Genomic DNA, 14,227 nt, shown 5'->3' with positions numbered 1-14,227 from the left:
TATTCTATTTCATATCTTATTGTAACTTACAAACGCCTACGGAAAAAATATATATCCTAGAATATATGCTGGGAATATACTCTAGAATATATGCTGGGATATACGACAATTCGCCAAAAAATATATGCTAGGATATATGTGCTAGTATATATTCCAGTAAATATCCCGAATATATATATATATATATATATATATATATATATATATATATACTTGCGCTCGTATGTGTCCCGTTGTACGTAAAATTTTTTTGAGATCTACAGTCTGGTTCATAATCAATGGACGTAACACATGCATATATATCTTAGAATATATCCTAGGATATATTCTGGGATATATTCTAAGATATATTCTAGGATATATACTAGAATATATCCTAGAATATATTCTAGGATATATCGGAGGATATATTCTAGAATATATCCTAAGATATATTTTTCGGCGAATTTTCTTATACTCAGCATATATCCTTGAATATATACTAGGATATATTCCCAGCATATATTCTAGGATACATAATTTTTCCGTGGGGGTTTATCTTATTATAACTAACACTTCGAGTATAGGTACCCACTGCTTGGAATGACAGCAATTACATGAAATATGCCAGTAATATTATCGACAACTGCAAGATAACCGAAGCAGAGAACACAGCAGAGGCTGAAACAAATAAATAATTTTTGATAATCTTGACATCAAGTTTTGCGAAAATTGATTGTTCGTGAACTTCCTGTATGTAGAAGTTCGATACCTACCATTGACGTACACGTGATAAAGTTTTCTAACAGCAGAACCGTCCCTCTTTGTTCCTTCGCAAGAGTAGTCACCTTTGTCCCATAGCTGGATGTCTTTTATAGTGAGATGCGATGAATGCAAAGATGCTTCTTTGGTTTCGTTTATCTCAACTTTCCCTAAAATTGATAATTTTGTGATTGGGTTATCCATCAATTGGTTGCTAACTAACAAAAGTGAACTTACCATTAGTTGCAAGGACATGAGAGGTGTTGTACCATTTGATATCATCACCGAATAGGGAAGTTGATGCGTTGCAATGCATGGTAACGGTATCTCCTTTAGTTACGTTCATTTTTTGGTCATTTGTGCCTAAACTGAACGGATCAACATCTTCTGGCTTAGCTTTAGGCTTCGCCAGTTCAGTAATGGCTGGTTTATTCTTACCATCAGGCTTCTCAGATACAGGACCTGAAGCTTTATATACCAAAATAATGCATTACTTCCTATTAGACAATCATCTATAATTGAAAATGAAATAAATTCAATACATACTTTCGGCTTTTTTTGTTGTTACTTCAACACCTAGATTGGTAGGGTCTTTTCCGACTGTCACTGGGGTATTAGCCAGTGGAGTTAGATTTTGAACCTTAGGAACTTGAGAATAAAAAAGAATTAGCTCAATCTAACCAATTCAGTACAATTGATTTATTCTAATTTGGTTCTATTTTTATAAACTGAGGTGACACTGATGAAAAATTATAACGAATTATTGATATTTGATGATATCTGATGGAAGTAGAATCATTTGTGATTCATTTCTTAGATAATTTTAATACATACCTTCTGCCTTTTTTGTTGTTGATTCAATAACTGGATCGGTAGGACCTTTTCCGACTGTTGCTAGGGTACTAGCCACTGAAATTTGAACTTGAGGAGCTTGAGAACAAAAAGGAATTAACTTAATCTAAACAATTCATTACAATCGATTTATCTCAATATTTAATTTGATTACATACCTTCTACATCGATCTTTTCTTCTTTACTATCCTCTCCAAGCTTGTTCTTTGCTTTACATATAACGTAACCAGGCGTCAAGATTTTGATTTTTGCAATCGATGTCACTAAAGTATCATCAGAAGCTCCTTTAGCGTCCTTGAACATACAAAATTATTTCGGTTAATTTCCTATACTGACAATCTAATTCATAGACTCTCATTGAGTTTCATAATATTCTTTGCGATTAATGAGTATACAGTTCGAAAAAATGCAAAAAAGTTTAGGAAATCCAAAATTGCACGCCTCAAAATCTCTTTTTCATAATAAAATTGATTAAGATAAAATACAAATACTTTTAAATCTTTCGCACCATTGTCCACCTAAAAAAGAAAGGTACTGCACATGTGTTGTAAGTGAACCTTATTTACATAGATATAGATATACAAACGACAAGTGGATTCTAATTTATTGCTAATCATAATTAAACTACATTGAATTAGACCGTGATCTTCGAAAAGACTTAGTTTTAGATAATACTGAAGCGTATAACAAAAAATGGACTTGATCAGTTAAGTTTTTCGGCAATTATCGTGACCACACCAGTTTCCATGCATACATCAGACACACGGACGTCCACGGAATAATTTTTTTAAACATTTTTTTTATTTGTTTAAAAAGCAAAATGTCATGTGTTGAAACTAGTGTTTTTCCACGACATTAATGTGTAAATATTATCCTACAAGTGCGATAGAAAATAGAGACAATTTTAGTTCAAAAAATCACTTGATTTTTGTAAGGCGAGAATAGAGCACTATCCGCTTTGCTTATGAGGCGTGCAATAGAAGCAAAACGCTTAAATCTGATGAATAAAAGAGCGAATATGATTATATTTTTAAAAATGCAATAATTACCTCTAAAGTAATCTTTCCATTTTGTACGAGCGCTTTTTTGTCATTCAAATACTCCCATGTAATAACCGGCTTAGGGTTACCTGATGCTTGGCACGAGAACTCTACTATTTCGAATAACTTATACGTCTTCTTGTCTTGTTCTTTTTTTATGATTTTAGGTGACACTGAAGAAAAATTATAGCAAATTAATGATATTTCTTCATTAGATTCATTTCTTAGATAATTTCAATACATACCTTTGGTCTTTTTTTGTAACAGTTGATCATCCGGAATATTAACATTTTCCTTGGGTTTCTCAACGAACGGACAGCCATCACTGCCAGACTGGACAGTTCCTTCAGCAGGAGCTTTATAGATCAAACATAACAGTAAATTAAACTAAACGGCTATTTACGATTGATTAATTAAAAACCAAAAACAATCAATGTATACCTTGATTACTGATCCGTGTTTGGATAGCATCAAGTCGATGTTTATTTTTCGCTTGACAAACCACGTATCCTTGCGGGCATTTTTCTACCTTTACAATGGATGATACTTCAAATTCTTTGGCCTCTGTTTTAACGACCTAAAACAAACAGAATAATTATAGTTCAAATTTTTATCTTGAACTACGTCGTCTCATATCACGATTGAGCCGCTAATTATACTTCTAATCATAATTCTCTGTGAACAGTATTCAATTACCTTAAGTCCAGTTTCATCTCCTACAACACCAGCCTTATCCACACAATTCCAGGATATTTCTGGCACAGGATAACCTTTGGCGTGGCACTGGAAGACCGTTGCTCCTTTTGTCAAACACGCTTCATTCTGCTTGACTTCCATGACTTTCGCTGGTGCTAATGAAAATATTTACGTAAATAATTTTGCTACTTAAACTATCTATTTAGATATTAATAACATACTCTGGGCCAAAACATCGAAAGTGACCGTTTTTTCTATGTCTGAACTTTTAGCAACGATAGTATGTGTCCCTAAATCATCGACAGTGAATTGAGTCATCGTAAAATCTAACGAAAATTTTTCATCATTTACTTGGAAACTTCTTAACTTGGGTGGTTTAAAGATTTCATTTTTTTGAGGGTTAAACCTGAAAAATATTGATGTTAGTCTATCACTGATTTATTTCTACAACATTGGTCAATAAAAAATAATTATTTAACTTCTATGAGAGAGAAATACCCTTACCAGTGTAATTTAGGCAGAGGGTATGCGTCGATGTCAATTGTCCACGTGTGTTGAGCACCGCTTTCGATTACTTCACCACTTTTGGGACTTTTCAACGATAGTTTTAGATGCTTCTTATCTGAAGAATTAACAGATTAATTAGTCAGCTTCACAATTGTATCGACTCTTCTCTAATGACTAATGACTCACCATGGGGTGTTAGATTGATCTTGGCTGTTTCCACAGACGCAGATTTATAAAGCCGACATTCGTAATTACCAAAATCTTCTTTAACTACATTTTTAATCGTCAATTGAAGAGTTACTTGATAGTAACTTAATTCTTTATTTTCAGCAGCCGGGACCGAGTACGTTTTTAAATCCTTAATTATGCGATCAGTTTGAGGGATAGTCCAATCAAGAAAGTAGGTTTCGTAATTTAACACAAGACCGGTGCACTCCATACTGAAATTCTTACCAATCTCCATCAAAGTCAACGTCTCGCTGGTGATTTCAGGCTTTTCCAAAAAATTTTCTGAGAAATTAGAAATAAAGCGTTACTTATGATTTGTTACACCAAAAACATCGGAATTAGAGCGATGTGTTGAGATTGGATGTAATGCTCAATACCTATTATCTCGATTTTAAATTTCTTTGGTTCTGACTTTGTTCCATCTTTTTTTTCTGCGAGACAGTTGTATTGTAAAATACTATCGTTTTTTATTTTTTTTAGAGTTATTCCTTTTTTTGGATCGTACTCAAATGAATCAATGGGCTGTAAACGCAAGCTAATTAACATCATCGCTTACGTATGCATCTGATTATCAATATATAAAGCGTGACTTACTGTATTATCAATTGAATTGTAAAGTTTCACTGAATAGTCGGCAGAAGTTGATCGGCAGGGCAGAGTTACATCATCATCCTCCTTTTTCAATAAAACATATTCACCATTGGCATTTTTACGTAAGAATGGAATGTCATGTAACCAGTATTGAGTCGCTGAAATTAAAGTATAATTAAAATTCTTACGGAAAATTCAAGACTGTTGTAAAAAAATTGTATTTTAAATTACATTTTACAGTGACGTAGATCCATTTTACATTTGCTTCATCATAATTGTAGGGCGTTATGTCAAATTTACTAAGATGAGCATCAGGCTTGTATTTGCTCTTCTCGATACATCCGTACCACCCACTGTCTCCAAAAACTAAATTAGACCTTTTTAATGTGAACTTAGTTAATCCATTCACTCGTTCGTCTGAAAGTTTTGCTTCTGATCTGGTAATCTACGGAAAAAATAGTCTTTGTAGATTGATCAACTTTCATTAAACACAGTTGAGATAAATTTTATTTAGAATTTTGAATTCATGAGCTTCGTAACAACTCTTTAGTAGCGTGAATATTTCGCGAGCATGCGCCACCTAGCGGCAAAGCTAAGGGCTAACTTTCAAATTCCAATATTTAAAATGTATAATATAAACAATACACTGGTCACAAAAATTGAGGGATATAAAAAAAATTCTGAATTTTAAGGTGATTTTCAACGAACTTTGACTCCGAGGAAAATGATCGTGCAGCAAAAAAAAAAGCAAATTGTAGTTTCAAGTGTCTAGTTTTTAGATACGATCATAAAAATTTTTTATTTTGTTTGGATCTGGAGAAACCCAAAAACTACAAGAAAAAAAGATCTATGGACTTCAAAAATTTTTTTTCCATTGTTTCACTCAAAAGCTCTTTCAGAAAATTTAATGCCCTTTAATTTGACGTAATAAAAAAGCCCGTACGATTTTTTTTCAAATTTTTTAAAAAATCAATCTTTTTGATTGAAAAAATAAAGATTTTTGAGAAAATAAAGAATTTGAAGCTTCGAGGCGCCATGAACAAAAAAAAATCGCTGCGCTTTGAAGTTTTCAGGGATTTTTGCGGACACTTTAAGGTTGAAAAATTACTGACAATATCCTCGGTTCATCCATTTTATCTAAAATTATACCAAGTTATCCAAATACCCTTAATTGTACGAATTTTTATCTTTTTTTCAATCAAAGTTTTCAATTAAAAAAAATTTTTTGCATCAAAATCCATTCACGGTATCTTATAAAGAATATCGTGTAGTTTTCAAAACCCTTTTTTGATTCGCTATACGATCATTATTTCCAGAGTTATTGATTATCAAAATTAAATAGTATATTACACATCTAGGGCAGTAAAATAAGAAATGTCTCAGATCACATGTAATTGTTGTCCGAGGCGAAGCCGAGGTCAATAAACATGTGATCTGAGGCTTTCTTATTTACTGCCCGTGGTGTGTATACTATTTTTCTCCTCGACGGAGGCGGAAAGCGGCATTTTCGTTTAGCGCAGCGGGAGGAAAATTGACGCTTTCCGCCCGGAGGTGAGAAAAAGAACTTTTTTGCTTTGATTGATGATAATTCCGCAGCAAATCATCGTACAGGCTTTTTGATTACTTTAAAATTAAGGGAACTAAATTTTCTAAAAGAATTTTTGAGTGAAACGATGGAAAAAAATTTTTTAAATCCCGTAGACTTTTTTCAAATGAGAAAAAATTTGAAAAATTTTTTACTGTGTAGAATTTCTCCAGGTAAAAAATTTTCATGATCGTATCTGAAAACTAACACTTGGAGCTACATTCTGCTTTTTTTTTTTTGCTGTACGATTATTTTCTTCGGAGTTACAGCTCGTTGAAAATAACCCAAAAATTTAGAATTTTGTTTATGTCTTAATTTTTGACTAGTGTTAAAGTATCCAACTTACCACGCCTTCAATATGTATTGGGTAGATAAAATCGACTGCTTCTGAAGCTGTACAGCTTATTTCCAGTTTTTCGCCCTCATTTATCGCAATGTCGTTACTGGGTGAAATAGTCAGCTCCGACGAACAGACTGTAAAGAAAAAAATTTTTTTTTATTTACTACATAGTAACCAATCAATGAAATATGTCCATATTCAGCTAATAATTTACTTACGACAAATATTTATCAGTAAAAGAATGAAGTGCTTCTTGAACATTCTTACTCCTAAATTTTCGATCACTTAATAGAACAATCAATAACTAACGAGGATTTTATATACCTGAACGAAATATATCTAATGCTATAGCTCGTAAAATTAGAGTTCTATATTAGACTTCGATGAAATACCATTGTGACACCAATGTATGTTCTTAGAAGTGACAAACATAGATATAGAATTTAGTGCCACTTTAATGTCGTGGTTAATTGGATTAATGGATGATTCATTAATCGGAAATATAACAAACGCCTGGGTTTTTGCCTCGGGCATGTGCTATAATTGACTGGAATTCAATTAAAAATTTTTACCGAATAGTTTCTTATTAAAACTTTTTAGATTTTTATGATTTCAACATAATATGACATCAATTGAAACAAACAAAATAAAGTTTGGAAAATCCAAATATGCATGCCTTAAGTGTTCTTGTTAATTGTTAAGTTTTTAAAGTAGATAAAATATTAATCACAGAAAGAATAAAAAATTGATTGAAAGTAAAAGTATCACTCAACTCATCAAGTTCATTAAAATTTTTTCGCGTGAATCAGAGAAAAAACATCGAGACTACATTACCGACATTCAGTATTATACTATGGTATAGATACAGTCTAAGCTGCCTTCAAGCTGTATTAAGAAAACAAAATCTCTCTCGAGACCAACGAAAAAAAAATTTATTGTAATTAGACAAAACGGTTTCAAGCTACAGTTTTGTATTTCTTGTGTTTTCCAATAAATAATGAATTAATTAAAAAGAAAAAAGAGTGTAAAAATGGATTTTTATTAAAGTTATAGTGTTTACCCCAACAGTAATTTGCAAAAATGTACACTTCAAGTGCTTAAAAACCCCTTTTTTTTTTTGGAATTATGTAAAAATACTTATTAAGAAAAATTTTTAAATAATCAGTGATTATTTTTTTATGACAGTGTACATTTTGTATCATTTATATACATCCCGTGTAAAAAAAATCGTCTTAAAATTGTCGTTCGTTTAAGATCTTAAACGTGACACAAACTAAGACTATTTTAAGACTCTTTTAAGACGCCAAAAAAAAAAAATTCCGAGAGCAGATTTTTGAAAATTTGGTTCTCGAATTTGTTGTGAAAATTAATTTTTAGACATATTTTAGACGATTTTATGACTTTCTAACCACAATATTTTTTAGTAAGATGTTTTTAAATTGAATTTAAAATTATTATTTGACAATTTTAAGAATTTTTTAGGACGTTCCGTTTTAATGTTCCGGAGCTCTGTCGCTGTTAGCCCATCTTAAAATAGTCTAAATTTTTTTTAAGATTTTTTTAAGAATAATTTAAGATAATTTTAAGACAATTTAAAGACGCTCCATAATAATTTTCTGGAGCTGTCACGGTGATATCATCTTAAAATAGCCTAAAAATTTTTTAATAATTATTTTGATTTTTTTAAGACTATTTTAAGATTTTTTTAAGACTATTTTAAGATTTATGTCTTAAAATAATTTTTAAATAATCTTAAAAAAAATCTTAAAATTGTCATGAAAAAATTAGGAAAACGGTTGACCCTGAAGGCCATCCCTGCAACTTCCCGCTAATTCCGTACTTAGGCGCTTGAAATTGCACCAATGACGTTTTTGAGCTCTTCGAGCTCAAAAATACAATTTATGAGTTATTTTGAGCTCTCCGAACTCAAAGAGATTGCTTTCCTATGCTTTTGAGCTCTTCGAGCTCAAAAGTCTGATAAAGATTTGATAAGACACTATTTTTTGAATTTTTAAACCGCAATAACTTTTGAATGAATAAACCGATTTTCACGCAGTTGGCAGAAGTCGACGCAGTTTTTCAAGCCTCACAAAAAATCTCAAAGTTTAAATTGATCGCGCTAGGAATTTCGGAGTTATTAAAAAAAAAAAAAAAACACTTCTTTCGGTTTTTTTTCGTTCACGATATCTCTCGAACGAATCAACCGATTTTGACCGGACTAGTGGCGATCGACGTGGTTTTTTGAGGTTAAGAGCTGATTAGTTTTTGGAGTTGAACCATTATGCCGTTTAAAACTTATTCCAAAAAAACCACATTTGAAAAAAATTTTTTTTTCAGTATTTCGAAGATTTCTCAAAATGTATCGATCTGAATCGATCTAAATAGTTCTCAAAATCTAAGTTTGGTCAAGCCCTTTCGAATGGTACCAACCCCGATGAAATCGGTCAAGCCGTTCAAAAGTTATAAGTGGTTCACATACTTTCAGACACACACACACACACACACACACACACACACACACACACACACACACACACACACACACACACACACACACACACACACACACACACACACACACACACACACACACACACACACACACACACACACACACACACACACAGACATAGTGACAACCTCGCGGGGATAGTCAGGGAAGCTTCCTGTGACCTTCAAACGTCGAGATCTGATGAAAACTCGATTTTTGCAAAACGGGGTGAAAACAATAACTTCCCGATTTTTGAAAATCTTCGATTTTCTTAGCGGGAAGTTAAAAATTTTTAGGCTATTTTCAGATGACATCAAAGTGACAGCTCCGGAAAATTATTATGGAGCGTCTTTAAATTGTCTTAAAATTATCTTAAATTAGTCTTAAAAAAATCTTAAAAAAAAATTTAGACTATTTTTAGATGAGCTAACAGTGACAGAGCCCCGGAACATTAAAACGGAACGTCTTAAAAAAGTCTTAAAATTGTCAGATCATAATTTTTTAACAATTTTAAATTCAATTTAAGAACATCTTTCTCAAAAATATTGCGATTAGAAAGTCGTAAAATCGTCTAAAAAATGTCTAAAAATTAATTTTCACAACAAATTCGAGAACCAAATTTTCAAAAATCTGCTCTTGGAATTTTTAACTTCCCGCTAAGAAAATTGAAAATTTTCAAAAATCGGGAAGTTATTGGTTTTACCCCGTTTTTCGAAAATCGAGTTTTCATCAGATCTCGACGTTTTGAGATCCTAGGAAGTTTTCCTGACTATTCCCGCAAGGGTGTCACTATGTCTGTATGTATGTGTGTGTGTGTGTGTGTGTGTGTGTGTGTGTGTGTGTGTGTGTGTGTGTGTGTGTGTGTGTGTGTGTGTGTGTGTGTGTGTGTGTGTGTGTGTGTGTGTGTGTGTGTGTGTGTGTGTGTGTGTGTGTGTGTGTGTGTGTGTGTGTGTGTGTGTGTGTGTGTGTAAGTATGTAAACCTCTTATAACTTTTGAACGGTTGAACCGATTTCATCGCGGTTGGTGCCATTCGAAAGGGCTTCGCCAAACTAAAATTTCCTGTTAATTTGAACCGATTCGGACCGATAGATTTTGAGAAATTTGGAGAAATCTAAAAAAAAGTAGGAAAAAAAATTTTTTCTGAAGTGGTTTTTTTGGGATAACTTTTAAACGGCTCAACCGATCGATTCCAAAAACTAATCAGCTTTCAACCTTGAAAAACCAAGTCGATCGCCGCCAATCCGGTCAAAATCGGTTGATTCGTTCGAGAGATATCGTGAACGAAAGAAAACCGAAAAAAGTGTTTTTTCAGAGTTACTCCGAAATTTCTAGTTTGACCAATTGAAACTTAGAAATTATTTATAAGGCTTAAAAAACTACGTAGAATGCCGCCAACCGCGTAAAAATCGGTTCATTCATTCAAAAGTTATTGCGGTATGAACATTCAAAAAATCGTGTTCTATGAAACTTCTATCAGACTTTTGAGCTCAAAGAGCTCAAAAGCATAGAAAAGGTATCTTGCGGCCAGGTATTAACGGAAATAGCGGGAAGTTGCAGGGGATATTATGCCTGTCAAATACAAATTATTGTGACGAAATACGGGATCTTAATTTTTAGGCCAGAATAGAACATACCCTTGTGGAAAAATTTCTCTGAAATAACTGTGAAAAAATTTTAATAAGTACGAATAATAGTTCATAAAGTTTTTTATTTTCTTCTGCTAGAATCAACTGATACTAAACATAATTTAGTCCACGAATTTACAGTTGGATTTTTTAATATTCTTAGTTTTTAATGGATGGCATTCGGTTAGAAAATTCTTTCCTACCTAGAAAGTTGATTTAAATATTTGATAGTCTAAATTCAATACCGATTGGATTTACTCATAGAGTAATATCTGTTTCCAACAGCAAGTGCACTTCATTTGTTGTTGATGTTTTGACTCGGTCAACTATGAGTGATTCGATGCGCATCGAAGTATCTACGTGATGAAAATATTATTTTTAAAAAAATTTTTACAAAACATGCATTAATTCTTTTTAATAGTTTAATTTTCAAATTTCTTTAATTCTGATATGTAAATTTCTTTAAAAGAATTATTCTCTTTTTCTATAAAACTGAATAAGTCTTATCAACTCTTAATAATTCTTTGAGAATATATATAAGAGATATTTTTAAATTTGTTATTAATCATTTTTTGAATTATTTGATTATTTTTTTTTCTTATTTAGTTTTTGTTAAATTGGAAGCAGTTCTTATTTTTTTCGATTGTTTTATTGTTTTTACATCCAAAAATAGTGAAACACGGCTAAGAATAAAGAAAAAAAATATTTTTTTTCTAAGAAAAAAATTATATTGTGAAAACGTCGTTAATAAAATATATTTTTATTAATGACAATGTAATTGATAATAATTATATTTTATGCGTTCGGTAAACTCCATTAAAAATGTTTTTTAGTTATACTTTAATATTACTAATAATTGATAAAAAAGCACTCTAGCGTCTTATAATTTTAACACAGCAGTAATTTATTATAAATTAAATGATATATTTTATTCTAGATTTCTTCCCGTATGTAAATTTTCTATTAGTCCTTTTTTTTTTAACCTAAATAAAAAATAAAATTTTGAATTTATGAAGTATAATTATTTGTTTCCAAACTTTTTATACTATACAAATCTTCGAGTGAGTAAATAATGCATCATTGTGATAAGTTTGAATAGGATATTTGACTTTTGGTTGTCATATTCTAAATCCAAGGGGATCATTCGACTGGAGCAAGATAGTACTGAGATGCCTTGTTAAAAGTAACTTGGCTCATTGCCTCCAATATTCCTCGTACCGATCTCAATAGCCACTCAGCCAGCGCCATCTTGCTGCGACTCGAGTCTTTTCTTTATACTCCATTATTTTTTATCATTATCATTATTCTTATTAAATTTATACCGGTACTTAATATCCATCTATATTTATGTCTATACATCCTATAAAAATTGGTCAAGATACCGGAAGACTGTAAAAGATAACGCTGTCTGTTTTGTAAGTCACAAAATTCCCGATTGTACTGAGATCTATTATTTTGAGTAGATTATTATAAGGATGATCTTTATTATTAAAGTAAAAAGTTTTGAGTCGTCAAATTCTAAATTTTACCAATTTTAGCCAAATTAAATTATAAATATGACTATTTTATATTTTTTCTATCATTTGTTAAGTATTATCAGTGTATGTTCAAAGTTTCTAAACTTATTATCATAATTAAAATAACGCACAAAGTGGCTTCGATCAATTAATATGATTTAAATTAAAATTAATCATAATCCAATTCAAATAATTCTATTGTATGCCTTGAGCCAAGCGCTGAGATATGTTCTACAATCGCCTAAAAATAAAGATTATGACGTTCTGTAACATTAAATCGTATCTAACAACGATATTATACATAAAAATGATACAAAAAGCACATTTCCAGAAAGAAAAAGAATTGTTGAAATTATTAAAATTTTTTTAAATTGATTAGATGCTATTTTTACATAAAAAAGTTGTTTTAATACACAGAAAGAAAAATTTCTAGACTGGAGAACAAAATTCTTGGCTCAAGAAAATTTTCGAGTGCCTGAAGGAAAACCGAAGTTATGTTGGCCGAAGTAAAAATTTTTCTTGAAATTCTATTCTTGGTGGAAGTAATTTTTTCTTAATTCAAATTATCATAAACACTTGATACAATAAATTTTTATATTTGATCAAGATTTTTAGATACTTTAGGGAAGCAGCGCCACCTATTTCAGCCGAGAATAGTAATTTATATCATATGGCCGCAAAGTGGCGATTTTCTGACAACGACGATGTTGCGATATGAGCTTAAGGTTCGTACATTCGCGTCACAAACTTTAAAGCGCCACTCAATAGTAACTAAGTTTAAAATTTACTCAAAATCCATCGGTCGGTACACTAGAATTTGATTTATTTCGTTCTAAATTTCATCCGATTGAATAAAGACAGTACGGAAAAAAGGCGGTATGGTAGAGTCTCTAGAAATGAGTATCTTTTTGGACGCCACCCAGCGCTCAAAAGTTGAACTTTTGGAGCGAGTATAGCAAAAAAAATTTTCTCGACTCGAGAAAATTTTTCTCTTGAATAGTCGATACCCATTCTATATTATTTTAGCGTGCAATTATACATATTGCATGAGAAAAAAATGACTCAATATTATTTGATCTTCCCATTTTACATGTTAATCAATAAAAATAACAATGAAAATTTACTTCTATCGAGAAATTTAATTTTTTTGAGCAAGAGAGAAATTTTCTCAAGACAAGAAAATTTACTTCTATTAAGAACTAAATTTTTTGGAACAAGAGGTTGAATTTTCTCAAAACAAGAAGATTTTCTTGACTTAAATAAATTTTCTTGGATCAAGATACGTATTTCTTAACTTAAAGCAAGATAATTAATTTTGTTGGAATAAGCGAAATTTCTTGTGTCAAAAAAAAATTTTTTTCGCTCAAGAAAATAATTAGGAAGAAAAATATTTTCTTGGTTCAAGTGAACCTTTTTTTCTGTGTAGAAGATGTTAGTAATTTTAGTTAGACAGTAAACATAAATAAATTTTAAGGTTAGGGAACTTTTGCGGTGTTGTCAAGTGTATACCGTCAATTCAGAGTGCTATATTTTTTATTAGTCAAATAAATGTTAATAATTATTTATTGAGTAAATTTTTCGGAAATTTTCTCAACAATGTTATTAATTAATTTAAAAATTAATTTTAAGATTAATAATAAAAGTAGTTCTACGTATTATTTTCTTAGACATTCTTTACACTAGGAGGGTACTTAGATCTTCTTAACCTTGTTTGATATAAATAAATTTTTTATCTCAGGAATGTGGACAAGATAAGATCATAATAACAAATTAGATTATTATTTCTGCGACGTTTCGGCCATTTATTGATATATTCTTTCCCGCTTCACAGCATTATTTATATTTGTAAAAATGCTTACCGTAAGATGGACGGTGTGGCTTAATGTATATAGAATAAGCGCAAGGAAATTTAGTATAGACCGGATAGCTCAAATGGTAGAGTAGCCGACATGTCTTCGGAAGGTTCTGGGTTCGAATCCCAGTCCGAGCTATCTAATAATTTTTTCTCGCATA

General features: G+C 31.3%; 2 protein-coding genes and 1 long non-coding RNA gene across 3 annotated transcripts; all 3 read right to left on the bottom strand.

Annotated features, from left to right (window-relative positions):
• Positions 1 to 525: 525 nt before the first annotated feature.
• On the bottom strand, positions 526 to 1,896 carry LOC123271712. Its single transcript, XM_044738103.1, has 6 exons — positions 1,752 to 1,896; positions 1,576 to 1,671; positions 1,288 to 1,389; positions 979 to 1,209; positions 756 to 911; positions 526 to 660 (listed from the first exon to the last, which is right to left on the bottom strand). The coding sequence occupies exons 1-6, from the start codon at positions 1,894 to 1,896 to the stop codon at positions 593 to 595; spliced, it is 798 nt and encodes a 265-aa protein (XP_044594038.1). The 3' UTR covers positions 526 to 592.
• A 739-nt stretch (positions 1,897 to 2,635) lies between these two features.
• Positions 2,636 to 3,165, bottom strand: LOC123271649. The gene is made up of 3 exons (XR_006510937.1): positions 3,075 to 3,165; positions 2,879 to 2,989; positions 2,636 to 2,806 (listed from the first exon to the last, which is right to left on the bottom strand). It is a non-coding gene; the product is annotated as an uncharacterized LOC123271649 (long non-coding RNA).
• Positions 3,166 to 3,202: 37 nt separating this feature from the next.
• Positions 3,203 to 5,787, bottom strand: LOC123271711 (platelet-derived growth factor receptor alpha-like). Its single transcript, XM_044738102.1, has 9 exons — positions 5,764 to 5,787; positions 4,894 to 5,100; positions 4,659 to 4,838; positions 4,442 to 4,586; positions 4,023 to 4,346; positions 3,834 to 3,951; positions 3,551 to 3,735; positions 3,293 to 3,484; positions 3,203 to 3,210 (listed from the first exon to the last, which is right to left on the bottom strand). Exons 1-9 carry the CDS (start codon positions 5,785 to 5,787, stop codon positions 3,203 to 3,205), a joined length of 1,383 nt encoding a protein of 460 aa, XP_044594037.1.
• Between the last annotated feature and the right edge of the window lie 8,440 nt (positions 5,788 to 14,227).

This window comes from Cotesia glomerata, linkage group LG9 (genome assembly GCF_020080835.1).
Source record: "Cotesia glomerata isolate CgM1 linkage group LG9, MPM_Cglom_v2.3, whole genome shotgun sequence".
NCBI classification, from domain to species: domain Eukaryota; kingdom Metazoa; phylum Arthropoda; class Insecta; order Hymenoptera; family Braconidae; genus Cotesia; species Cotesia glomerata.
The sequence above is the reverse complement of the archived record's forward strand: the minus strand, read 5'-3'. Positions and strand labels throughout refer to the sequence as shown.